The following is a 27,518-nucleotide window of genomic DNA, read 5'->3' as shown; positions in this document are numbered from 1 at the left end:
TTCGGAGCCTTGGTAAATATTGGAGGGGCTTATCATGCATTTGCCCCCTCAACTTTTTCATTGGGGGCTGAGCCCCCCAAGCCCCCCCGGTTCCGCCGCCACTGGTAACCAAGGAGTTGTTTCTAGATGAAACAAAATATCAAAATATCATTTTTTCGTGAACGATGGAAATTGTTCCTGCTTGGGGCGGGGTCAGTTTACTCACTAATGAATATGCATCTGCTCCTTCGCAACAACAGCTATGTAACAGCAAAGATATTTCACCTTAGGTAACAGTCTAAGCTGCGCTGTCACGAACCGATACCCAGCTAGCTACAGCGTTATTGTTAACTGTGTAAGCGGAACAGATCGAACGTCTGACAAATTGTTGTCCGGCGAATTAATGCACATGTACGTTGGGGCACACTGTACTTTCCAAGCTTGCTTACTTTAGATTGCTCATTTATTAATACGACCTCCTAGTCGTTAAATCAACTTTCTGAATGAGGAACACTACGAAGGACCAAAGTTAGACAGCCTACCTGGGGCCAATTATTATTGTTGTTGTATCACGAGCCTTCTGAAGAAACACTGAACTTTTGAAAATTCGAATTGCAAGTAGGCCTGATAGCAGGTAAATATGAAAATTCTAGCCTAACGTCATGGTAGGCTAAAATTACAATATGAATACTAGGCTAGTTCATTCGGCTAAATTTCAAATAGGCCTTATGGTAGTACCGTAGTAGCCAAGGCTAACCTAGGCCTGCATTAAGTTAGGAATAGGCTGGGCCCTAGGCCTAATTATTAGCTCATACCAGCATGCTGGTGTGAGCTATTGTTACAGTGCGGCGTCTATCGCTCTATCACTCTATCCGTCAACAATTGGTAAAACCGCTCCCACTCACACAGTGTTTGATGGAATTTCATGAAACTTGGACACAAGGACCATTGGGTATAGGGCCATCAGAGATGGTCCAAAATTTGGGGTCAAAGGTCACCTGTGGGCCGTAATGGGCCATTTTGTGGAAATACGCAAAATGCTTCTTCTCCTACAGATTCCATGGTACAATGTTGAGGGTCTGTCACGATAGTAGGATGGTGACTTCGAAGTTCGGCCACTTAAGACTTAAAAGACCCCAAAACTAAATCTTCTGGTCTAAATCACCAGAAAATATACTTCATATGGTGGGAGAATTGTGTTTTAGTACGATACACGGCCAAACTTTCTTTCCTGCAAACTGTTTTCACGTTGTTTTCCAAGAAAATTCTTCGTGATTGTGGAACTGGTATTTCTTTGCTAGAGTATTGCGAAGTTCGGACACGCAACCTACAGTGTGGCGCTGGTAAAAATTGGTGGCGCTGTTGCTCTTTCAGTAACTATAACAGACTTCATAGATCTTCGTCATTTTATTGACAAATATGTAAGTAATTTCTTGCACACAGGTCATTTTGGAGAGAAAATAACTGTAGCTTCGTACTTTTTGGTGAAATTTGGCTCTTCCTGTAGGTTTTCATGGTGAAAATTGTGTATTTCTTAGGGTGCCCGAACTTCGCAGTATGGCGAACTTCGCATACTGACTATACTATGGTAGTTTTACCTTCAGGGTGTTCATGAATTTGAGATCAAAGATCAACTAGGGGTCTTTTGTGGCCCGGGCCGCGGTCCTATATTTTCAAATTGCTGCTGTTCGTACAGTGTATGGCCAATTATAATGAAACTTGGTCACAATGTTCCTCGGGATGAGAGTTACGAGGGGTGTTCGGAAAATTGAGGTCAAAGGTCATTTAGGGGGTCATCGGGGGTCATTCTTTGTAATACTTTCAAATATCTCAATCTCCTCAAGATTTTGATGGATCATATTCAAAGTTGAACTGATGATTGTTGGATTGTGTATGAATAAGGTGATGCCTAAAAATTTTTGGTCAAAAGTTAATTAATTACAATTAATCCCCATTGTTTAAAAAAATCTGAGCCTTCACTTTTTGCCAAAGCTCCTTTAATTTGTCTCCCAGTCCCTGCAGTGTTTGTTTACATTTGTGGTTAAGCTCTGCAAAGGCTGTTAGTGGAATTAAAGCAGGACTGGGAGTTGTTATTAACTGTTGAACTGTAAGCATGAGAGCCCTATAGCCAATCAGCACTTGCCGATTCTTAGAAGTCTTTGAGCCTGAGGTATGTAGGCAGCTTGTGAAGTTATGTCTTGTAGGGAGTGATTGTTATATCTGCTAAGGTAGAGGGGAGAAAGTTTAATTTAGGGTAGGTCAGTGGTATTGTTTGAGAGAGTGGGTAAAATAGGATTTAAAGGGGAAAATAGGAATTATAGCCAGTGGTGTGGCCAGGATTCTGCTAACGGAGGGGGGGGGGGGGTATCCCTCACAGGCCCAAAATTGGTTTTGTGGGCCCTACATTTTTCAGCTCGAAAAGGTATGAGCTTCTGCACCATTGGTGCTCTAGTATTCTAGACCAAGTTTAGTTTGACTGACGTTACTGTAGCAGGATAGGTTTCACAAGTTAACAGATAATGCATACCAACATCGCTTTTTGGTCTAAATTTTAGTTAATCAGGAAGAATTACTTATCCTTGCCATCAAAAAAATAAATAGGCTAGGCCCGGAAACTAAAAAGTTGGAAGTTAAAGGCATTGAAGACTTGCCCCAAACTGCGAGCAGCCATCTGAAAAAGTGAACTTTCTGTTGCTTGCAAGTGACGTTTTGTTTGTGTCGCTACAAAGGCAGAAAGTACAGTAATGAAATGTGATACCTTGTTATCTTTACAAAGTGGCTATTGTTACGACTAGTCGTAAGAATAATTCCCGACTACGCATGCGCAGTTGCTATTTTCATGACCCGGAGTACTATTTTTACGACGAGGAGAAACAATAATTTCCGGTTAGGGTTAGGGTAAGGGTTAGGATTGAGGTTTAGGGTTATGTTTAGGGTTAGGGTTACCCCTACTACATGCGCAGTTGCTTTATTTACTTTACTGCGCTTGAATTTGCCTTTGTCGTAAGAATAGTTTATAAATAATTGTTACGACTCGTCGTAAGAATAGCCACGGCCTTATCTTTAGCTGGACCTGAGATGTCCATCGCTGTATTGTTTGTACAATGTGCTGTGGGTATTGACCGTAGCTGTATGTACTGACTAGTATGACACTTCTGTTACACCTCATTCGAAACTAGGTCAGATTACCGGCATTAGACGTCTCTTTTTGCGCGAGTCTTCACACCCTTTAAAACAGTAAATGATAACCTACTTTTGAGTGTTTAGTTAGGCCTAGGTTATATAACTACGGAATGGACATGTAGAATGGACAACTTCAGGTTTAATTTGCTCATATCTGCCAGCTTGTTGATGCAATTGGTGAAGTCAAACCAGAGCATAGTTTTCTAATCACATAAAATCAGCGACAGTCCCATTATGCTATATTTATATTTATCTTTATGTTTTTGTGTTTTGAATAATATAGGTAATATTCAAGCACCAACTTTGTCACTTGCATATATATTGCTATGTGATGTATGACTTTTGTAAGCTTTCTGCCCTATTATATGATATTTCAATTTTCCATTGCAAATATATAGCAAGCATTTTCTTATTTCCTATAGAATTTTTTTTAGTTTTTAGTAATTTATTAGTATTTTTATCACAATATTCTCTTAAGTATAGTTCTATGTTTGCACTGTGTTGACAACCAATTCCATTTGGTATTTACACATCTCCTTTTGTGTTTGCTTTCATTCCAGAACTGTGAAGAACTCTCCACAATGGGGTGGTTATCGCAGCTCATGCTGTTGATGTGGAAAAATTTTATTCTACAGGTAAGTGATGCCTAATTATTGTCTGCTTTGCTTTACTTTTCCTTACATTTTTTTTATTCTGCGCAGGTTAGAATTTCATGATTGATCAGAAATGTATAGCACACAGGGTATCTGAAGTTACTTAAATACTGTACCAAATTTCATACTTAGTGACTTTGAAAAGGAGCTGAATTTAATTTATGTATAAATGCTCATTGTATGATATTAATATGCCATCATATGAGCAGGCCTCTGCGTTTATTGGTGCTCTAGGTCTGCATATATAAATTGAAACTTTTATCTGTTACCTCACTCTTTGCTTACCTGTCTCATCACAACCACAGCACTCTCTACACTGGTCCCCTTTTAACACTGCTCACTCTATAACCAGACCCCGCCAGTCAATAACCTCCCATTTCCTGAGACCATCCATAGTACTTAGATCGTATTTTTTCGACTAGGATTGTTATGTGTTTAAATCCAGCATTTTTGCTGTTTACGTAGAAATGATATCAAGGCTTTTGGTTACGATGTCAAAGGCTCAGTAACCTTTGCAATCGTGCTGGCGTGTGTATGTATAGGTGTGTGTGTGTGTGACGGCCATATAATGGCAATATCTCTTCAACCGAATGTCCGATTTAGTTCACACTTGTTAAAATATTGTGATGTTACTACACTAGTAATGCTCATTGCAAACACAGCTTTGACCTCATTATAACATTCAGGAGCTGGTGGGGCTTAATTTGAAAAAGTCCAAACCAATTTTAGAAATGATATCTTATCAACCACAAGTTGAATCAATGTCATACTTGGTAGATAGATGCCCCATGGTTGAAACTGGTAGGGGTCAAAAGAGGTTGACAGCTGTCAAAGTCTGAAACCTTTTAAACAAGATAACTTCCAACTTAAAGCTATAAATTAATAAATCTGTCAAATCTCCAATGGTATGATTTTCGTTTGGTGAACATAGTTTGGTCAAATTCAGTTAAGTTGTGTGAAGGGGCTCTATAAGTCTTTAATAGAACATTCAGTCATCTACAGAAGTTCAAGGAAAGTTGATATGTAGTATTGCTGTATGCACACACAAGTGGCCCTTATCCAGTTTCAGCTACAAGGGGTCAACATGTTATTTCATATGGTGGTAAAATTGGTTCAAGGAGGCAATAGGTTATCTCAATTGGTCTCAGACTGGCAATTTGTGTGGTGATTTCTACCAGATGACTTGTAGCTTGTCAAAATATTTCACAGTCTCATGTAGAACTCTCAGTCTATTAACAAAAATCTTAAAGGTATTTTTATTAGTAATTGGAATAAAACTTCTATACTGTAAAATCCTCACCAGTGAATTCAATGGTTGATACTTTGTCAACATCATAACTGATTCTTGATACCTTGCTTTATACATTGCAGCCTTAATCAATAGATAACCTTCATATTGGTGTGCACAACTTCCTGTATATTAACATGTATTGCTTACCCAAACTGAGTATGTTTAGGCATCTTAAGCACAAAACGATTTCGTTTTCTGGGTGGTAAATATCAACTTTTGTATTTCAGCTAAGAAGACCAATAGGAACAGCGGTAGAAATACTGATGCCATTTGGCCTCACCTGTCTGTTGTTGATTGCTCGGTAAGTACCTTTGTGTTTGTCATTTTATCTATTCTTACTCAACATCCATAGCACTATTTGGTGAATCTCGTTGTTGAGTGATACAGTGGTCAAAGCTTGAAAAAGTTGTCTACAGTGATACATTGAATAGTCTCATATATATGTTAAATGTGGCAAGGTATCACTTATTTAAGCATCTTGGACCTTCTGGTTATATTCCTCGCTGATGAAAAAATTGATGATAATATAGTGTTCTTTGGATCATAAAAAAGCATATCAAAACGGCTTAACCATCTTAACCACTCTGCTAGAAAGTCAAAGTTTCCAATCACTTTGTTCATCTGAAAAGTCAAAGTTTTGACCATAAAAACTTTATGGACAGCATTAATGGGATTTCTTTTTTGGAGCATTTTCTCATCAAAATTCGGCGATGCTAAAGGCCAAACATGATTTTGCCAGTAAGAATTTTCTACTCCCAAGATTTACTTCCAATGTTAAGAACAGTACTTGATAGTTTGCTGTGATTTAGTGAATGTCTTCTTTGACATTTGCAGTAATTTGTGGATAAAACAAGAGCTGAACACAGTACCTGTCATGGCTGAGCCTGAAAGTATATATATACTAAAACTCTTTCATTTATCCAGCATTTGTATTCTCTTCTCTCCCATCATTTTCTCTTTCCCATGTATGTTTTATCAATCTTCATTGGTTGAATATCAGTTTCCTCCATGAATATTAGTTTTCAATATTTGTGACATTTTCCTTTACAATAAATTTACAACTTAAAATATTTTTTCCTGATTTAGTTTAGTTTGAAAGCGTACAGTATTTCAACTAGAGCATCAAGCAAGGTAAAATCTGCTTAATTAAATGTAGATGTTGATATCACTTAAACCCAACTGTGTATTTATACAGAGAGAATTACACTGTTTACAAAAGATTTAATTGGGTAATGTAAACTTATTAATCTTCCATTTATCTTCTTTTGTTGACATTTGTAGTACTTAGTATCTTCACTGATTTTCTATCAACACACATTGTCAGTATCCTATACGAGTACAGGTACATCAAGTAGTTCCATGAATTTGGAAAATGATATTTTTTGTAATGTCATTTCATTGGAAATTAAAGAACTTCGTAAGCCATTCTGTCTTGGGGTTTTAATCATGTTTCTCAGACATATATTGTTTAGTGTGTGAACGGGTTATCTGGGAACCCGGGTCCCCCCCCCCCGACGGGATACTACCAGGTTGCTCATTTATTACCTGAATCCTACGCGAAGTGATTTTTTGGGGGGGCAAACCGATGGTTAGGCAGATTTCCCATTGACTTAGTGTGGTGTTAGGCTACCATGTGGTCGAAGATAAGAGCAATAACGAAAGTGTCCGACGCGATGCTACCCAGTTCCTAATTTATTACCCCAATCCTACGCAAAGTGTGATTTAAAAAAAAAAAAAAATTGCAACCGGAAGGTTAGGCAGATTTCCCATTGACTTAGTGTGGTGTTAGGCTACCATGTTGTTGAAGCCTACTCAATCTGTTTATTCGCTGAAATTGTGACGCAGTTATAAGATATCCGTGGAAAACTTTCATTATTGCTGTTATCTTCGACCACGTGGTAGCCTAACACCACATTAAGTCAATGGGAAAATCTAGCCTAACCATCTGTTTATTTGCTGAAATTGTGACGCAGTTGTAAGATATCCACGGAATACTTTCATTATTGCTGTTATCTTGTACCACATGGTAGCCTAACACCACACTAAGTCAATGGGAAAATCTTGCCTAACCATTGGCTTGCCCAAAAAATGACACTTTGCGTAGGATTCTGGTAATAAGTTAAGAACCAGGTAATATCGCGTCAGGTGGGTACCCCGTGCAAACACTAGTTTATAAATGCTCTGTGAAGTTTGTGAACGATTTTACACAGATCATTCGCATTGAGATTGGTCATTGATAAAAATCAGTTTACATTTTAAACTTGCTTCAAGTTGCCAAGGTACTGCTTCAATCATTTCTGTGAAATGTTTGTAATGATAGCCTTGCTTATATTGGGGTTTGGCCAGCCCACGAGTCACTCGCCAAAATGTCAAGCATTGTGCATTTTTTACTATTGGCCAAAGCTAATTCTAATCGCCAATGGTGTGTTGGCGACCGTATTAGTCAAAGCCTGGCCCGAGCTCTCTTCTGTTGTGCCAATGATCATTGTATCATTTGCTGATTGAATATGTTTTTTCAATATTGTAAATGATAAACAACTTTTATAGAACTAATGGTACTTTGCAACACAATTGAAAGACTGGAAATTCTTTCTTGCATTCTCATCTGCTTGTCTCATGCATATTTTCAAGGTTATCTTCCCTAATTGTACTGGGAAATGAATTGTTGTAATTATGCAAGTCATCTCAGGATTGCTGTGTGTGTACAGTATGTGTTAGAGTAATTGACAGATTTGTACAGAGGAATTAGTACCTCCATCAATGTGAATTTGAACACCAAGACCTTGTAGCATATATATATTGTCAAAAAGGTCTGTCATTGCAGGACTTATCTAGACAGGTATTCTTTGATTTGAAGACACAGAAGTTCTGAAATGCACATTGAATACATTAAATTGCATAGATCTGTCTAATAATACAGGAATTGGTAGTTGTGTGTAAGTAGTGCCAGAGCTCAACATTCCGAAACATCCTCCACCTGTATGCACTGTAGGGAACACAGATTCAGTATGAAATTGTCTGTCTAGTAATACAGTAGTAATTTTGTGTTTGTGTAAATTGTACCAGAGTTCATGAAACATCCTCTACCTGTATGTAGGGAACTCTGGTGAATTTGTGTGGTTGTCTGTATACTTGTCTAGTGACACCGTAAAAGTGTGCAAAACTGTAAATTGTACCAGAGTTCAACATTACCTCTCATCTGCTATCTGAATCATGGAACTGGTTGCCATGGATAATAGCACCAACAAAGGCAAATTCCTCTCCCCAGTGCATTCTCATCCATTGTGCCAGCGATCAAGTAAATGATGCTTGGTTTGCCAGTTAAAAACATGTGATGTTATGTGTATATGTACAGTTTATTACCTCTTGTTGCATAGGTGATTATTTGCTATGCTTATCAAATGGAGACACCGTAAAAAGCTTTTATTATCAGGACTTTGTTGATTAATGACCAAGCCATGCATACTACAGTTATATCATTGATTTGACCCAACTCTTTCCACACCTTCATTGAATGCCTTCATCTGTGATTACAGAGTAGGGAATTTTACTCTATTGAAACTTCAGTTCACGTCATCAAATGTTTGTTCTCTCGATTTTAACTTAAACCACGTTATTTCCAATAGATAAAAATGGCATTAGAGATTTATCAACGACAATACATTGCATGTTTACTAACTGTAGTTTGAAAAGGTTTCTGGATGACAGATAAATTGGTAGAATTAGAATAAGTCATAATTTTGTAAATTTTCATGTAATACAAAGACATCTAGAAGGACATGTCATTGCCTTTGCCTTTGAGTTTGCCATTGCCTTTGCCTTATAAACACAACACCTCATCATGGTCAGCTTGCAGGAACTTCACACACATGGTATTTAGTTTCCCTTATTGAGTTTTCTGCTGCTAAATTGGTGAATGTCCAAAATGTGGGATAAGGAGGCACAGTGCTTAAATGATACCAATTCAGTACTTATAGTTTTGTTAGATTAAGATGCAAGTGAATAAGAAGACTGCAAACAGTTAAAGCTTTGTCGATTGTAAGTAAATATCCAGACCAGTAAATTTGTAAAGATATTACTGGCAAAGTACACTCATTTATCTTGAGGCAGAGTGAGAGTGAAGGATTTTAGTGACCAGAGCATGTTTCCATATCTAGATACATAAATTTTATATTTTGTTGATTTTGTTGTTGTTTATGTTGATCTCCATATATACGTCAAACCCTTGGGCTTACATGTCAAGATTACATGTACAGTGTAGACTGATTCAATCAACCAAATTTAGGTCTTTTTGAGTTATGAACCATACAATCCGGTCACACTATCAACATTATCAAGGGACATTGATTCTACATGCAAAGCTGGAAGGTACAGGAGCATGAAATTGATCTTTGGCTACAGAAGAGTATGTACAGTACTACATAGTATGCATGGTCCTAATGCTTTTAGTACAGGATTTCATGTTAAAATCTTCTAGTATTACCAAATATGATTGTTTGAAGCCTTATTGGGTTCATGTTAACCTGTGGTCCTTTGCCACCTTCCATATCACATAGCTGAGTCTAGGACTTGCAAGTTTCCGGGGAATCAATGTTACCATGGCAGTGTTTAGCTCAGACTTCACCTTTGGTATAGAGGCAGTTACCCATTTGTCAATAGCCTAGGTAGGGTTAAGTGCTAATAAACAGTGACACGCCATTCTGATGTCACAGGCTGGTACACACATTATAGATTGATCCATTTCGGGCTCTTACATCATTACAATGATGCTATATTTCTTGATTGGTGTTGAAATGCATGCCGTTAGCTTGGTTTACTGTACATTTACAATGTGCAGTTTGCTCCTTATCAAGAAGACAAACAGGATACAACAGTTTACACTAGGCAAGACAAAATGGTCTTAGGAGTGTAAATACAACTCACCTGAGCACATGACTCACATCTGGAAGTAATGCATATTTGAGGGTGAGAAGTGGAAGACCCTTTTTGTTAGGAAATTTGAAATTGAGGGACTGTGTAGGTTAAGTTTACAAGAAAGCTGATTTCATTGAATGTTCATTTTGTTGGATTGAGTTTCATTGTAACTTGTAACATTGAATGAATGTATTGTCAACTGTCAACTATTGAATTATTTCTGAGAGAACTATTAATTCATGAGGATAAACTCATAATAATTCTATTGACAGAAATGGTCCTCCTAACCAAAAAGAAATTGGAGAAAGAATAATATTGTAGATTTGCTTAACTTGTGAATAATTAACAAGTTTTAGATTTTGCATTTAATGCAAGGATAGGAAGATCTAACAAATCCCAAATGTGTATTAGGCTTGGAGGTAACAGGGAATTTTAGGCAGTAACAAAACACACTTCAAGGACTATATAATGAATTTATCGCTGAGTGCTGTCACAACAATTCATTTCCATGTGTTATCATGTACTCATTTAGGTGTGAGTTGCTATGATAAAAACGTGTGTAGAAATAATAATACATATGCCTACATTTATACTGTACATGCACTTTTGCAAACTAACTGCATTGTTTGCTCTTTTATGCCTTACGATGAGACCGTAGAGTTTTTAATTTGTCCGAACTTAATTACTTGGTAAGAAAGGGAGTGTTGTCTCTCTGGTGTTTGGTTATAATTTTGTTTTGTTTTGAGGTTTCCTTGACACAAGGTTGAAGCACATCATATTTGTAGTGTATATACCACCAGTGAAGTTGCCTCATCTTTATAAATACTTTAGTTTGACTCGACCTGATTTATTAATTTGAAAGGAAACGCCCTAAGAGTTGTGCACATGACATGACAGATAGACATGAGAGTAGTCCTACTTGAAAATAGACAATTAAATATTCATGAATATGGATCTCATGTATGATCTTGGATCAAAACTGGGAACCAGACTCTCTTGACCTAGATAACAAAAATTGCTGCTTTGCAGTGTTTGTTAAATGGCGTCTTCCATGGATAGGATTTACCTAATTTCTAGTTGGAGAACAGCAGTTTGGATAGACCTGTTCTTTCAATTGTTTGAAGTAACTTTGTTCACCATGACTGCACCGTAGTGAACATGAATTATAATAATAATAATAATATTAATGAGGTGGTTCCACCTCCCTCAATATATACTTGAGAAAGTGGTCGCATGCTTAGGAACCCTCTTGTACATCAGATGGGGTAGGTTGAGTGGTGACACTGGGAGCAGGCATGGGTGTGGCATTTACACACATGCCTTGTTATTCTACTCTGTACACTCAGCTTAAAAGAGTAGGCAAGGTGTATGAAACAATTGTTCTTCCACAACCATCTCATCATGCATGGAGTTTTACTTGATCTTTCTGTTGGCTTCCTAACCCATCAGAAATTGAGTATTGAAACCAACTTTAAACTAGAATGCCTTTTCTCTTTTTCTTTTTCTTTAGAACCCTGTTAACAGAAGAACAGATATGTTTTTGTAAGTACAATTATTTTTTCAGCTCTACTGTAGATGAAATAAAAGATCTTGCTACAGATTTTCATTAATTTTGTATTTGTAATTGTAATTGTTTTTGTCTTAATCATTCATGGTCCATGGCTTTAATATATATGATATGTGAATGTTTGGGTCATACAGTGCATCATACTCTTGTTAGTGTGTAAATTGACGAATTTGCACAGTGTGAGTGGTAACTTGAAATCTGTGAGATTATTAAACTTAATATTTAGAGCTTAAACGGTTATAATGGTACCAAAGTCATCAATCTCTTGCAACTAAATTAAAACTTGCTGCTAATAAATGGCTTTTCTGTCACATTTTCATTTGGGAAGTTTGAAAAGGGATTGCCAACATTGTCAAAGACACGTCAATATCTCTGGACCGGCTCATTTCTTCATTGTTTCAAATGTGATCTGTATTGAGCTGTATGTATTTGAATAACATGATCGTTAAGCTCGTGCAAAAAATATCCAGGCATTGAGCTAAGTAATAAAAAAATGTTTGATATGTTTACAGTTCTAAGCAGCAACTTCATAGAAAGAATGGAATAATCCTCACTTTATTTATTTTATTCTGTATTTACTTTGTTTCTCAATAACCTGTCTCCCCATAATCTAAGCACTCTTGTTCTACCTTGCCTAGAACGAACTGGTAAGCTATTAACACTGTGCGCCATCGTATGTCCTGACCTCTCCGGTCCGGTCAATGCCCTTCTTATTTTATCACCCAAAATGCCAACGTGTGATCAGTTTGAGTTAGACTTTCCTGCTATAGGCACGTTTTTCTACGAAAAAAATCCCATAATTTGTAGTTGTTGTCTTTGTTATATATTTAAGAGAAAGATATAGTACGATGGTTTGCAGCCTTAGGGTTGTCCCACACCACAGCTCTTCTCCCTAGCTATAATTAAATTGTACATTGAATTTTTTGTAATGTTGCACTAAGTTGGTGATTGAACTTCCTATAAATGAATTATTATTTTGACCAAAACAATTGTGGTTGGTTAAGTGGAAATTATTCATTTTCCAAAAAAGTCTCCTTGTCTGTATTCAAAATGGATCGACAAGATTGTTTGTAACTTTTGTTGTATTTTGAATTTGGTTAAATCTTGAGTAATGTTCGTCCAAGCTATCTAACATTCACACATTATTTGGACATGAATGCCCTAATTCAGTCGTTTCAAAATAAGATACTGTAGTTTTGAACTTTGGACGCAAAGCATAGATATCTTCTGTAATGTTGTTGGAATTACCCAAGTATCCTTTCTGTACGGAGGAACATAAGAGCATTAGTTTAGCTATGATACTTCTCAAATGGATTGAACATATATTCATTGTTCACAGTTATTCATCATCGTTAAGTCTCTAAATCAAATCTGTAGCATTACACACAGTTTATAAAAATATTGATTTGGATGTCTTGTTCAAATACCTTCCAGTAGGTATCAAAGGTACGGAAGCGTAGAAGGGACATTGCATTGACGAGTTACCAACTTGACAAAACGACAATTATCTGCAAATTGACGAGTTGCACACTTACTACCATCTCGACAAGATGACAAAATTCAGAAAATTGACGAGTTGACGAGATAACGGATCTCGTCAATGCAACAATTTTCTGCAAATTGACGAGTTGCACACTTACTACCATCTCGACAAGATGACAAAATTCAGAAAATTGACGAGTTGACGAGATATCGGATCTCGTCAATGCAACAATTTTCTGCAAATTGACGAGTTGCACACTTACTACCATCTCGACAAGATGACAAAATTCAGAAAATCGTCAACTCGTCAATTTTCTGAATTTTGTCATCTTGTCGAGATGGTAGTAAGTGTGCAACTCGTCAATTTGCAGAAAATTGATGCATTGACGAGATCCGTTATCTCGTCATTTTTCTGAATTTTGTCATCTTGTCGAGATGGTTGTAAGTGTGCAACTCGTCAATTTGCAGAAAATTGTTGCATTGACGAGATCTGTTATCTCGTCAAAACGTCAATTTTCTGAATTTTGTCATCTTGTCGAGATGGTAGTAAGTGTGCAACTCGTCAAAAGGCTTGAGTAGTTGTCCCCAGATTACGGCTGATGAGTTGAGTAACCGTAATCATAGAAGGCTATGGTTTCAGTTGGATTGATTTCTAAGGCTGTTTTAAATTTTTCATAGTTTTGAAACTGTTCACAATAGAGTGATCTCGGACCCAGTAGATATCTTGATGCTCATGGGAGGATATTGCTGTGCTTTTGTCATAGAGCAGAACACTGTTAGTTGACCCTGCAAGTTAGTCGGGCAGTGCCGTGTCACTTGAAGTTGGATTTAGCACATTTTTTAAATTTTGAAAAACTGTCAGTGCTGTATTAAACACAAATGGTAAAGGTTTCCTTCGTTCCCACCTCTGCAATTAATCCTACCGTTCATTATTCGCAAATAAGTGATTAAGTATACTTACAGCAAGTTGTTGGATTTCGTAAAATTGGTGTGCAATAAACCTCCTTATATTGCATGCACCGAAAACACTACCTTGAACATGTTTCACTTCCTTATACTCATATTCTTGTGAAACAGACATGAAAATGAGTTAGTTGTGAGTGTTTATACTGTAACCTCAGATTAGGAATGTTAACAATATTAGTGATGCAATTTGGTAATTTTTGATTGTATACTATCTAGCTGGCAGGGAACAAGTTAATAATTTGTTTCAATTGGCTCTTTTGAGTTGTTTTGTCTGGTAATCTACAGTGTTAAGTGAATTAGATATTATTTATGGTTCTGGCTGTGTACACACTTTAAGAGTCCCCTTACTGAAAATCATCTACCATGAACAACGGTATTGTCAATACCATCAACTTTTGTCGTGAAATACCAATTTAACAATATTGCACTTCAGGGAAAAAATGACTATAGACTTACAACTTAGTCACTCATACTGCACTATAGTTGAATGCTAAAATATTGAGGCTGTGGGCATGACAAAATGAAGGGAGAATATGTAAGGCAGTTTCATAATCATAGCAGACTTCCTTGTGTTGTGTATCAAATTTGTTGCTGTTTTTATACCAAAATTCTGTAGAAATGTACTTTCAATGGTACCTTGACCAGGTGACATTGAGAAATGAATTTATTAGTATGTGAATAAGAAGTGTGACAGTAATGTAAAATAGTTGGATTACATCCTGTTTTTGTAGTTGGATTCATGGGGCTTTTGGTGAAGTAGATATGCTTTTGTATCAATGTACAGTAGTCTGTCTGTCCAAATATGTCAAAAGGGATTCTTCCTGCTTTGATCTTTCATGGATTTTAGTGACACCTTGACATAAAATGTGCCTTAGTTAGCTGGTGTGTCATTCAAGTTTAGTCCAAAAGATTGTATTTCAGAGGACATTTAGGGGTCCTTTTATTTCATTGATTGAAAATATTGAAAACATATTTCCTTCAAAAGAAATGCATGGGTGTCTGAGAATTTGTAATTAACTCTGTTGGTTAGTGGGACGCTTGGAATATAGTTTAAGTCAAGTGTCACCTACAGTAGTGGCCATTCTTGGTTCAAAGTCTGTCCATTGTATAGAAATGCATCCATCTATGTTGTCTGAAGTTAGTCATGAACTCTGTTGACTAATTTTGGGATTTTATGAAAAGTCAATTGTCTTCTAGTTGGCATTTTGCATCAGAATTTTGTTTTTTGAGTGGTCTGGAGAGAAAGAATTGTCATGAAACAAGGTTGAAATGATAAATATTAAAGAACAGGCTGACAGAGAGAAGTGGTTTGTGAAAGTGGGTCATGAGATGGAGTTGCATTGCTAAAATATACGGTATAGGATGATATTGCACATATATTGAGTGGAGTAAGGTAAGTACCATGTTGATAAGTATCCAAACCAATTAACTGTTGGGTAAGGAACTTGAATATTAACTATGTTCCTGGCTTACCTGTCTCCCCACAACCTTAGCACTCTCACTGTACCGTGTCTGAGTGAACCGGTGACCTTTTTTTTAGCACTATAATCCCCCTACGACCGGTCACTTCTGGTTAGAGATGGAGGAGCTTTGACAGTAATTGACCAGTTACTAGTTCACTCAGACAAGAAAGAATCAGATCGGTAAGGTTGTGGGGAGACAGGTAAGCTCATCACTTGAAATATCTGAACTGGTAGGTGTTGGAATTACCCTACTCCACTCTTACCTACGTACAGTAGTACCACTGAAGGTATGTATTCGATTTCTAGAGGCTTTAGCAGTTGGTAATGTTTTAGTACTTCAAGGATTCCCCAGTAACCCATTTTGGGTCCCCAAAATAATTGATTGTTCTTTAGGTAATCCTTAGGGTTAATTTTATTATTAGTTGACCGAAAACAAATACAGCCAGGTGATGTGTACCTAAGTACTGTATGGTTATAAAGTTGTTCTTTTCTTTACACAGCTATCTACCAGCCAAGCTTTGGAGAAAGTAGTGCTATCTTTGAATCGGGCAATCTTGATCTAGACAAGCTGGAGGGATGCTTTGTCAATGGAACAAATTGTCCAGCTCTCGTGTATTACCCAAAGAATAACTTGAGTAAGTAAATAATGGTGATGGTGCCAAATCCATTTTCAGATATTGGAAAAAGTCACATATTAAACGTGGTTCGCACTTATATGGTGGGAGATAGGGTTGGGACTAGGAATAGGGGTTTGGACTAGGGATAGGGGTGAGGAAGGGGTGGGACTAGGAGCACATATTTGCACATAACATTTAAGTTCTTTACCTTATTATTCATAATGCAAAATTGGCTGTGGCTTGAGTAAGCCCTGTTTGAACATTACACAGACTGCATTTGATTTTGAAATAACTGAGAATAATCCGTAGAACATTTCTGATGTCTATTTTGTGACAGTTGCATTGATTGTAAATGGCAATCTTTGAAAGAAAACGGGTCAATATGCATGCACGCACGCACGCACACAAACATGCTCTCACACAAACGAAGTCAAAGAATATATATGATTTTTTTTTTTTTTACCAACATAAGAAATGAACTTTGCCAGGAACAGTGACAAAAACTCAATGTAGATATAGGTGACTTCATTGGGGGGGACATATCTGTTGTCTATAAGATGTCTGATGTCTATTTGGAGAGTTGCATTGACGTAAATGGCATTCTTTAAACAGGGTGGGGGGGGGGTAAATATGCATGCACTTAGTGACTTAGCACACAAACACGCTCACACAAACCAAGAATATTTTTATTCTTCAAAGAATGTATGAATTTTTGTTTTACTGAGATAAGAAATGAAATTTGTCAGGAACAGTGACAAAAACTCAATGTTGATATCTAGATGACATCATTGGGTGGGTCATATCCTTTACTTAGGCTGGCTCTGTTACACTTCCTGTTGTTTTTTAATGGAATTTGTCAAGTTATAGTTGGGTTATGGATGATAATTCACTACTTTAGTTAAAAAACTAAGAAAGAAGTTATGATCTTCAGTTTGTAATATTCGACTTTGTGTTTGCCGCTGGAAACGGACTGTGGTTTTAGGACGTGATCTTTCATTTTCATTTAGTGTATTAATTGAAAACATGATGTATTAGATATATAATCTCAATACTACTCTGCAGTACCAGCAGCCTATAGTACTGATGACCAAAATTTTCTGGATAAAGTTGTGTTCAATCTTCCCGCTAGTTTTCTTCACCTTAGATCATAGTTTTGTCGTAAAATGTATGGCATCATCATTGTATATGTTGTAATCAATGCACTTCAAGGAAGAAATGAAAAAGTGGAAACTGTTCCTATACCATCACTGAAGGTGATGCATGAAGGGAAGCAAATAAGAACAAAACAGACTATTTTTACATCTGACTGTGTTTGCTCTCAATCCATTACGGTTACTTGACAACAGCAATAAACCAGAATAAATTAGTGATTACACACACATGTAAATATATATCCAGTATCTCAGTGTGTTGAGTTTGTTTTGTAGGCGGTTGGAAGAATTTCTCAGGCAAAACAGTAGACAACACAGATTTCAATTTTATAATCACCAAGAAGTTAAATAATTAACCTTCTAGTGGGAATAGTATCAGGACTAAACCCCCTGCCTAGAAATTGATTATTTCATTGAGCCTATGGTAATATAGACATCAAAGTCCATTGATTTGTAGTAAATTTTTGGTGTTTTATTGGCCTTATAGGGATTAAATCAAATGAGGCATTTGGCAAATGTCAGTTCTGTTACAAGGCATTGAGGCCATGAAGGAAAATGATGAAAGGTCCCACCAGCCTAGTCGTCTGTACACTCACTGCATAGTCATTGGTGCTTGATGACAGGTGTATCACCGCCCCGTTATTTAAGTCTACCGAATCTCTGAAATTGCAGTCTTTTATTGCTTGACGTTGCCTGGCTAGTAGGGTTTTATGGGCCATTAACATACCTTTCACTGTACCCTGACATATCATCAACCCCAGGCCGTAATAGATAACCGCTGTAGCATGCTAAAATATTGTGCATACAGTTTGTCTACAATACATGTACATGTTCCCATTTATGTTCATGGACATAACCAATTCCAACAACAAGAACAACAAAGATGTTAACAGCATTTTGCACCCATAATAAAGTTTTTTGGTGTTTTTGAAATCAATAAAAGTACCTACAAAGGATGAAAGTTATTTATGCCTTTACATATATGTGCCTATATAAATGTACCATCAGCATCTCCATTAGTGCTCTACAGTATTTGTTTTGTAGACACTGGATGGACAGGTGTTTATCCTTGATCTTTCTTGTTTGAGACATTTTGAAATCTCTAATCCCTTAAATTCTATCTTTTATAATAGAAAGTAAAGAAGTAGGTTGATTCTCCATACACTACAATAATTTCTCTCATCCGTCGGCTACGACCTCGGATTGATTTTCATGTAAAGACAGCGCTGGAATTAAAACGGTCATTAATCAATTCGATCGAAAGTTTATGCAACAATTAAGATGCTTAAATCCTGTTAAGTACTGCAGATCTTCAAAACTAGCACAGTGTTGAGCAAACTCTTTTGGAAAAACCACAGTGAATTGCTTTCAGAATATTCCACAAAAAATAAAGTACGAGGCTGGGTTGATAGAGCTTGTGCCGTTCACACAACATGGATATATGACTATCCGTGCATTTTTTGAAACACAGTGGTATATATTGATGTTCATCTTAACTTAATTGTAAAGCCTAAGTCTTTAACACAAAATGATATTAAGTAAATGAACAACGGAAAATGACCGAATTTGTTGAAAACATTGGAAAAGAGTAAAATGAAGGTTTTTTTGGCTGGAACATGATTCAAACCAGTGCCCTCGGTTTTTTGTTTTTGTTGTTTTTTACAAGTCCTGCAATCTGTAGTACCAACTGAGCTATCCAGTCCTTGATTGGTGGGATCCCTAGTTTGCCATGTCTTTGTTTGGTAACCATTTAACACTGTGCTCCCTCAATGTCTGGACCTCTCTGGTCGATGCCAGTCCTTGATTGGTGGGATCCCTAGTTTGCCATGTCTTTGTTTGGTAACCATTTAACACTGTGCTCCCTCAATGTCTGGACCTCTCTGGTCGATGTCATTTCTTCCCATTCTACCACCTAAATTGCCTAGATCTCTGTTTCTGTGGGTGGAATCTTTCCTATCTTCAATTCGTTCGGAACTATATTTTTAAGGCCTTGTTTGTTCAGATTAGGAAGTCTCAAATTCACACATTAAAAACTTAATTCACACACTTTAAAACTTAAGTTGACACATTTACTTGTAGTTTGGCGCTTCAGTGCTTCTGTTACAACAAATAGGAATTGAAGTACTTTCAACTTTGTCTTCATTATATATTTGAAATGCAGTTCTATGCTCAAGTCAAGCAAATGAACTGCAAATTACTGAGGCATCCTTTGAAAACTTGCCCAAATCAAAACAGGGAGCTGGCTTTAATTATCAAGTAGCATATTTTCTTTGATAATGTAAGGATTATAGGTCATTGCTAACAACACAAATGATCTCCACCCTTTTTTCTCATTAAAACTTTCCTGCAGTAGTATTCTGTGACAGAATATATGCATGTACTGTACTTTCCAAGCGTCTATAAAGTTTCCACTGAGGCAAGCAACTTCCGTTCTGGCCAAAAATTGTGTCATTTGCATACTTGTTAAGATATCTGGGAAGCGGTTGTTTATTTACGTAGCCAAGTTGAATGTGCTGGTTATCTTTTAAGCTCGATGAGGATTTGTTGGAGGAGTTTTACACAGTAACTCAAGCTAGTGATACTGAGTTCTCTGATGTGTGGTCACTTACAGTTTTAAACACACATCAAGCTATCAACTGACTGTAGGTCAAAAGTCAAGGTAGCATTTTGTTTAGGGGGATGTGGAGGAGGTTTGAAGATGGGGATATTACTTTTTGACACTGACCGAAACTTGAATTATTCACACATAGTTGGATACCTGTTAATCTAATTGATTAACCTTGTGTGGTTACAAATGCTCAGTTGTTACTAGTTAGAGCTTATAACCAACTGCTTAGTTCATTAGAGAATTATACATAGTTGATATATTTATAAATAATTACAATTATAATTCTCTATATTCTTTTTATTTTTATTCACTTGCAATGTCTTTGAAGTTTCTTCCTCGTTTATGTTACAATTTCTGTGGACAAAAGTAGAATATGATAGTTAATGCATTCTTTGTCTTTCCTTTAACTGTCCAAGTAATATATTTTATGCCACAAGATTTTGACAAATGTTACTAACAAAAAAGGCAGCACTTCTCTAGAATGGTGTGTTGCATGTTTTAACCTTTGAGGTCTTATACATATATACGCATAAAGCTGGAGGCCCTGGTTCGAATTCCGGTGGAGGCTGGAAGTTTTTTCACTGTTCTGGATTTTCCTTCTCTATAGATATACATATATATAGATATACATATATATATATGTATAGATAAACATTTTTTTTGTTATCACTTACACTTTCAATATTTTGTTTCATCAGCAACTGAATTGTTTACATTGGTCGAGGGTTTCATTGGTAACACAAGCCTTCAAATATCGCATCAAGATTTCAGCTCAGAAGAAGAACTAGCAATGGTAGTAGCTGAAGAACCCGAGTATTATTATGGAGGTGAGTTTTATTCTTTTTCATGGAATAATTGATGCTTAGCAGTCCAGCTGTAATAAGTGTTTGACAGTTATTTAGCTGTTGTCAGCGTGATTTGCAGTCTTTTTAAACTCATGTTCATCATCAAGTCATTTTACAATGCTCTTCTCCTTCATTCAATGTAGTTAATGACTTCTGCCTTTTAGTCTATATTAAAGTATTGAACCTACCTTTGATGACTGAAAAGAGCAAATCTTGTTGAACACAGGAGATTACATAAAAGTTTATTTTATACAATGAAAAACTCATTTCTTCATAAAGTCTCTTGGAAGTCGGTCAGTCCATCTTAAGGAAAGTATGATTTTGTATGGTTTAAACGTACCAACAATTTAGTGTTGCCGTTGGCTATGTGGGGTGGGGTAAAAGATATATGGTCACAGGAAGTATGAGCTTCTAAACTACAAGACTACAATACAAAACTACAGAAGAACAATACCTGATAGAAACTGAGGTATATATGCCTTCCATATATAGTGTATGGTTGTGGTTGGAACTATTGCAGCCTGTGTGCCTTCAACACTGTGCACTTCTGTGTCATTAACTGTATGAGGGAGCATAGAATATATACCATACCATTTCGAAGGTTCTGTAACTGTTTCTTGGGCGAAACCAAATTCATGTAATTCACATAGCAGTATATAAGGTATTCCTTTTCCTGAAATGATCTTGCACATGTATTACAAAACTCCAAAGTAAGAAAATTCCATCCACACACATTTGACTTTCAAAGACTTCCAATCCAATGTTTTTTTTTCTTGCTTTTTAGTATTTTTTTTTCTTATTATTTTTGTTGATATATGTATATATTAGCAAAGTTAAGTTTGCTATATGAGCATAATTTTTTTTTTTTACTTTCAAGATACAGGACTGAATTGGTATCGTATGTAGTATAATTTATGTATAAATGTACTCTCTGTTGAGTCTTTGGGAAAATGTGAAAGACCTAAAAATATAGAGACCCAGAATGTGTCAGTAGTAAGGCTTCAGTAGTTCATAGTCCTAAGTGCAAATGTATTAATTGGATATTACAGCAATTGTTGTGCTACTACTGTACATACAGTAGTTCCATGTCACTGCAAGAAATAAACAAAATCTAACTATATTCTACTACTCTTGTACAAGGTCAATTGAGAACAACTGTGTAGCAATCTACAAGCAATCTGTATTTCTTACAACTGGTGTAATTACTCTATTTGAGTGATATATATATATACTCTAGGTGCTTATAAGCTTGTTTTGTAGCCCCCCCCCCCACTGAATAGTGACATGAGAGTGTTTTCACATACTAAATGTTTTGGTTTAATTAACATATTGCAAACATTTTATATCGTCAAAAGCTCTTGTTGAAGACTGTTTACACCAGATCTTTTTCTGCTTAAACATGAATCAAGTTTGGTTATTTTGTATTAGATGTGTGCTATGAATTGTCGGACAAATATTTAAAACGTATCCCGGATATTCATGAAAAGTTCTTTGCCGACAAGACTTGCATTGAACCGGGGAAAAAAAGACAAGAAAAAGGAACCAAGTTTTTCTTCCGTTTACCTACTATCATGATTGTAACGGTTATATTTACAATAAGCTCTTAACTACAAAATGCAGTTTATAAAAAGAAAACAGATAAACTAATTCTATAATTTTAAGGAAGTGGAATGAAATGTATCACAAATCTTCATGAAAAGTTCTTTGCTGACATTTGCTGGCATTGAACCAGGACAACAACAAAAAGAGAGGAAATATATACTTCAGCTTTTCCTCCATTAACCTACTATCATGATTGTAACAGTTATATTTACAATTAGCTCTGAACAATAAATGCAGTTTATCACAAAGAAGAAAGATAACCTAAGCCTATAAGGAAGTGGAATGCAGCGTATCACAGATATTCATGAAAAGTTCTTTGTTGGTATTGACAAGACTTTCATTGGAACTGGGGGGGGGGGAAGAAAAAAGGACCACAGCTTTCTACCGTTTACCTACTATCATGATTGTAACAATTATATTAACAATTAGCTCTTGACAATAAATGCAGTGATTACAAAGAAGAAAAGATAACCTAGTGTAAGCCCATAAGGAAGTGGAATGAAACATATCCTTGATATTCATGAAAAGTTCTTTGCTGGTATTGAACCAGGAAAAAAAGAGAGAAATATATACTTCAGCTTTTCCACCATTTATCTACCATCATGATTGTAACGGTTCTACTGTATTTACAATTAGCTCTTAGCTATAAATGCAGTTTATTACAAAGAAGAAAGATAACCTAAGCCTATAAGGAAGTGGAATGAAACGTATCCCGGATATTTATGAAAAGATCTTTGCCGACAAGACTTTCATTGAAAAGGGGGGGGGGGGGGGAAGAAAAGGGACCACAGCTTTCCTACTGTTACCTACTAGCAAGATTGTTAGGGTTATATTTACAATTAGCTCTAAACTTTTTATGCAGTTTATTACAAAGAACAAAAGATAGCCTAGAAGCCTATGATATTAAGGAAGTGAAATGAAACGTATCCCGGATTTTCATGAAAAGTTCTTTGCTGACAAGACTTGCATTGAAACAGGAAAAAAAAGAGAAGAATAAGGAACCAAAGCTTTTCTACTGTTTACCTACTATCATGATTGTAACATTTAAATTTACAATTTGCTCTTAACTATACTGTAAATGCAGTTTTATTACATGAAAAGTTCCTTGCCGACATTTGCTGATTTTGAACTGGGAGAAAGAAAAAAAAAGAGAAGAAAAATTTACCACAGCCTTTCTACCATTTACCTACTATCATGACTGTGGTGGTTATATTTTACAATTTGCTCTAATACTAAATACAGGTTTTTGCAAATAATGGGGAAAAAAGTTAGTCTAGAAGCCTTATTATTAAGGAAGTAGAAATACATCTGAAATTGTTGTGGGCAGCCTAAAGGAGTTATAAGTATTATTCCTATGGTTTTAAAATTATATGCAATGTACAACTTAGCAAATTTTAAAAAGAAAGAATAGTTGTGGAATTATCTTTGTGTTGGACACACAAACATATAGCAGGTTTGAGCAATACGTAAGTTATGTAAGACCCAAATAACGTTCCTGAAAGGAGCTATAGGTATTATTCCTGTGGTATTATACTAGTATGAAATATACAGTAGCAAATTTTAGAAAGAAAGAATAGAACTTTGTGGGTTTTTTTATGTGTTGGACACAAGCATATAGCAGGTTTAAGTGGATGTAAGTTACGTAAGGCCCAACTAAACGATCATGAAAAGGTGATGTGTTTCCAAATTAAATCATCTTTTGAATAATTGGCATCTTGTGAGAAACACATCGAGAGACTTGATTACTGAGTACACTGTAAGTGTGACTTTGGTATTTATGAAATCATGATATCTCTCATATATATACAGTAGTACACGACTTGCAATAGGTACAGTATCCAAGATTATGCTGAATGCAACTTTGCAGACATTTCTCACAAAATTGGAAATTGTGTAAAAGCAGGTTGGCCTGACGTTTGATCCTATCTTCTTCAAAGGCTGAATGACAAGTAACAGTAACAGAAGGGACAAAAACACGCACAGAATACAGACAGGTTAATGAGCACGGTGAACACAATTAGGAGATAAACATTGGAGGGACCTCCACTGTTTATCTCCTAATTCTCCTCTGCCCCTGTTGGTTTCTTTCTTTCTTTCTTCTTTCCATCCCTTGTCTACTAATCCCCTTACATGTATCTCATTGTGTTCACCGTGCTTATTAACCTGTCTGTATTCTGTGCGTGTTTTTGTCCCTTCTGCTACTGTTACTTGTCATTTAGCCTTTGAAGAAGATCCTGCTAGGATCGAAACGTCAGGCCAACCTACTTTTACACATTCTCCTACACTGGCTCTCTAGTGGATAAGCAGTTTGCTAACAGTTTAATTTAATTTGAAAATTGGAAATTGTGTAAAAGTAAGAAGGCCTGAAGTTTCGATCCTAGCAGGATCTTCTTCAGAGGCTCAATGACAAGTAACAGTGACAGAAAAATACACACACAGAATACAGACAGGTTAATGAGCAGGGTGAACACAAATTGGAAATTGTTAGGAATACCTCTATCAAATAAAAAGTGCAAATAATATTAATTTAACCAATTTATGTAGAATTCTTTTTTCACCCTCCACCCCCATTCTCCCGTAGTGTTTTATTTATTTATTTTTCTGTATTGCTTGCCTTTAAGACATTATCAATAGTGTTAAATGATACATGGACAAGCGAGAGAAAGGAACAAAATCAAGTTCATATCCGGCTTGAAATTATTCTAGGAAATGAGTGAGCAGGGTGGCTGGTTTGTTGTACTTGGTTGCCCTTGTTCCTCCTTCCTAATTCAGAATAATTCTAATAAATGGCTTCCTTTAACTTTACACTGTTGTGGAAAACTAAGAAAGCAATTGCACATAAATTAAAAAAGAAAAAGAAAAGAGAAATACTGCAGTCAAATGTTTCCCAAAGACTGCAAATTTCATTTCTAAATTCCAACAAAAACAGAAAGTTTGGGATTCATAGTGTTTTCATGTATATACACTGAAAATTTTGTTAGGGAGAAGTTATGTCAGCCACTGTAGATGAGATATTTCCTGTACTAGAACGTTTAATAACTTTCAGCTTTGCCCATATGAAAAGTAAAAACCAGGTAAAATTTGAGATGGCATAGGGTTAATGGAAGGTAGAGAGATATACTGTACCGTAGGGTTGTGGTAACGTGCGACCACGAAACTCTCTTCTGGAGTGTCTCAAATAAGAACTTGTTTCTTATCTAGAGACTAGAGAAAACCTTGAATTTGATATTTTCATTACATCATTCTTTAGATAGCCTGTTCAAAATTTGTACCCAAATCATTCAATCATGTGAAGTGTGAGCCTATTAATGCCCAAATCTGTGCTAACAAAACTGTGCTAACGAACTGTGCAACAACGAATAGAATCCCACTTAATTGAACCAGAGGTTTTTGCCATGTACGTACTGTACACCATACACCAAAGTTGTACTCCTTTGCAATGCATTTTTTTTATTGTACCTGTATATGTTAATTGTGGACACAATTGGTGATGAAACCTGCATAGCTTTCTGTGTGTACATTTTACGTTATATAACGTGACTTTCTGTGCACACATGAAGAAGGTCATCCTGCCACTTGGCTGCCATAGCATACAGGTATCTGTAACACTGTTGAAACACAAACAATAATGAAAAAATATGTATGTATATGGGTGTGTGTGTAATATTTTATTAGCTACGTCAATGGGCTCACATCTAGTCACGTGAGAGGGTGTATAATCATTATCTTATTTGTTTGATATTTTGTTCTAGTTGTGTAATTTAAAAGGTTATTATTCTTTAATAAATTATAATCACTGGGTTTTCAGGTCAGTGTGTACATCTTACGTTATATAACGTGACTTTCTGTGCACACATGAAGAAGGTCATCTTGCCAAGGCTGTCATAGCATACAGGTATCTGTAACACTGTTGAAACACAAACAATAATGAATAAATATGTATGTATATGGGTGTGTGTGTAATATTTTATTAGCTACGTCAACAGGCTTACATCAAGTCATGTGAGAGGGTGTGTAATCATTATATCTTACTTGTTTGATTTTTTTTTCTAGTTGATTTTTTGTTCTAGTTGTGTAATTTAAAAGGTTATTATTCTCTAATAAATTATATTTACTGGGTTTTTAGTTCATACCAGTAGGTACAAACCACAACTACAGTATTAGATAATTTAGGTTTGTGTAAAATGCTGACTCATTGTGCATATATGTAGGTTTTAAATAGTATCCACATTCATTTGTGTGTATGACATGCAATGGTAATAATTACTAGCATGACAAGTAAGAGGAAATTAGTAGTAGATGAGGGAGGGGGAAGGGGGGGACAAGGGGAGGGAAGTTTGGGATGTGATGGGAAATTATAGGATCATATATTCCTGGAGATCTTTGCCAAAGTTTATGGTACCAAGTAGGGATGCACCGGATCCAAATTTTTAAATCCGGCCGGAACCGGATTTTTTCATTACACAAAAGAAAATCATTAATAAGAAGTAGAATTATGAAACAAGGATCAAATCTTAGGTGAGGTTTACGCATATTATAAAGAAGGTGAAATTAAGACCCCATTTATGAGATTAAATATGACTTGAAGTGGTGTAATCTACATTCTTTAATAAAATAACTACAATATAATTGTTGACAAGCTTGATACAATATGTAAATTTGTTTGCTGGAAAAATACTGCATACTACCCATGAAGTTTGTTTTAAAACGGGAAGCTCCATTTCACAAATCTCATACTTTGTACTGAATAAAAAGATTATTTAATTGGATCTTTAGAAACAGTGGGTCGGTCAGACCATTGAGAAAATTAAATTAAACATGTTAAACCTAATTTTTCCTTACTTTGAATGTTTTTATTAATTTTTGGAAATAGTTTACATTGATTTAAGTTATTACCAACACCTTTTTGAGGAATAATTCAGGCCAGATTTTGAAAAAGATCCGGCCAGATTTTGGAAAAGATCCTGCCGGATTTTGAAAAAAATCCGGCCGGAACCGGAACCGGATAATATCTCACTATCCGGCCGGATAGTCCGGCCGGACCGGATATCCGGTGCATCCCCTAGTACCAAGAGGGATAAGTACTCAGAATCCCTGTCATTCTTCATAACTAAGCAACCAATGAGAAATGTGCTTTAGTTTGTGTAGAATCACAAGATCTTCATTTTGCTATTAGATAAATGTACTTGAATGGTTT

The 27,518-nt window shown here is 36.1% G+C and overlaps 1 protein-coding gene across 5 annotated transcripts in view; it reads left to right on the top strand.

The window, feature by feature from the left end:
- The first annotated feature begins 272 nt into the window (after positions 1 to 272).
- LOC139965732 (phospholipid-transporting ATPase ABCA3-like) overlaps positions 273 to 27,518 on the top strand; it is a 69,911-nt gene continuing 42,665 nt past the window's right edge. For all 5 annotated transcript variants that reach the window (XR_011792375.1, XR_011792376.1, XR_011792374.1 and 2 more), the window contains exons 1-6: positions 273 to 613; positions 3,723 to 3,797; positions 5,334 to 5,407; positions 11,531 to 11,562; positions 15,999 to 16,133; positions 20,573 to 20,701. Coding sequence is in view for 1 of the 5 variants with exons in the window: in XM_071968392.1 (XP_071824493.1) it covers positions 3,744 to 3,797; positions 5,334 to 5,407; positions 11,531 to 11,562; positions 15,999 to 16,133; positions 20,573 to 20,701 (424 nt within the window). In the remaining 4 variants the exon portion in view is untranslated. The remainder of the gene's footprint in view (positions 614 to 3,722; positions 3,798 to 5,333; positions 5,408 to 11,530; positions 11,563 to 15,998; positions 16,134 to 20,572; positions 20,702 to 27,518) is intronic.

This window comes from Apostichopus japonicus, chromosome 3 (assembly GCF_037975245.1).
Source record: "Apostichopus japonicus isolate 1M-3 chromosome 3, ASM3797524v1, whole genome shotgun sequence".
Classification (NCBI taxonomy): domain Eukaryota; kingdom Metazoa; phylum Echinodermata; class Holothuroidea; order Aspidochirotida; family Stichopodidae; genus Apostichopus; species Apostichopus japonicus.
This window is presented reverse-complemented; position numbering and strand designations above follow the sequence as displayed.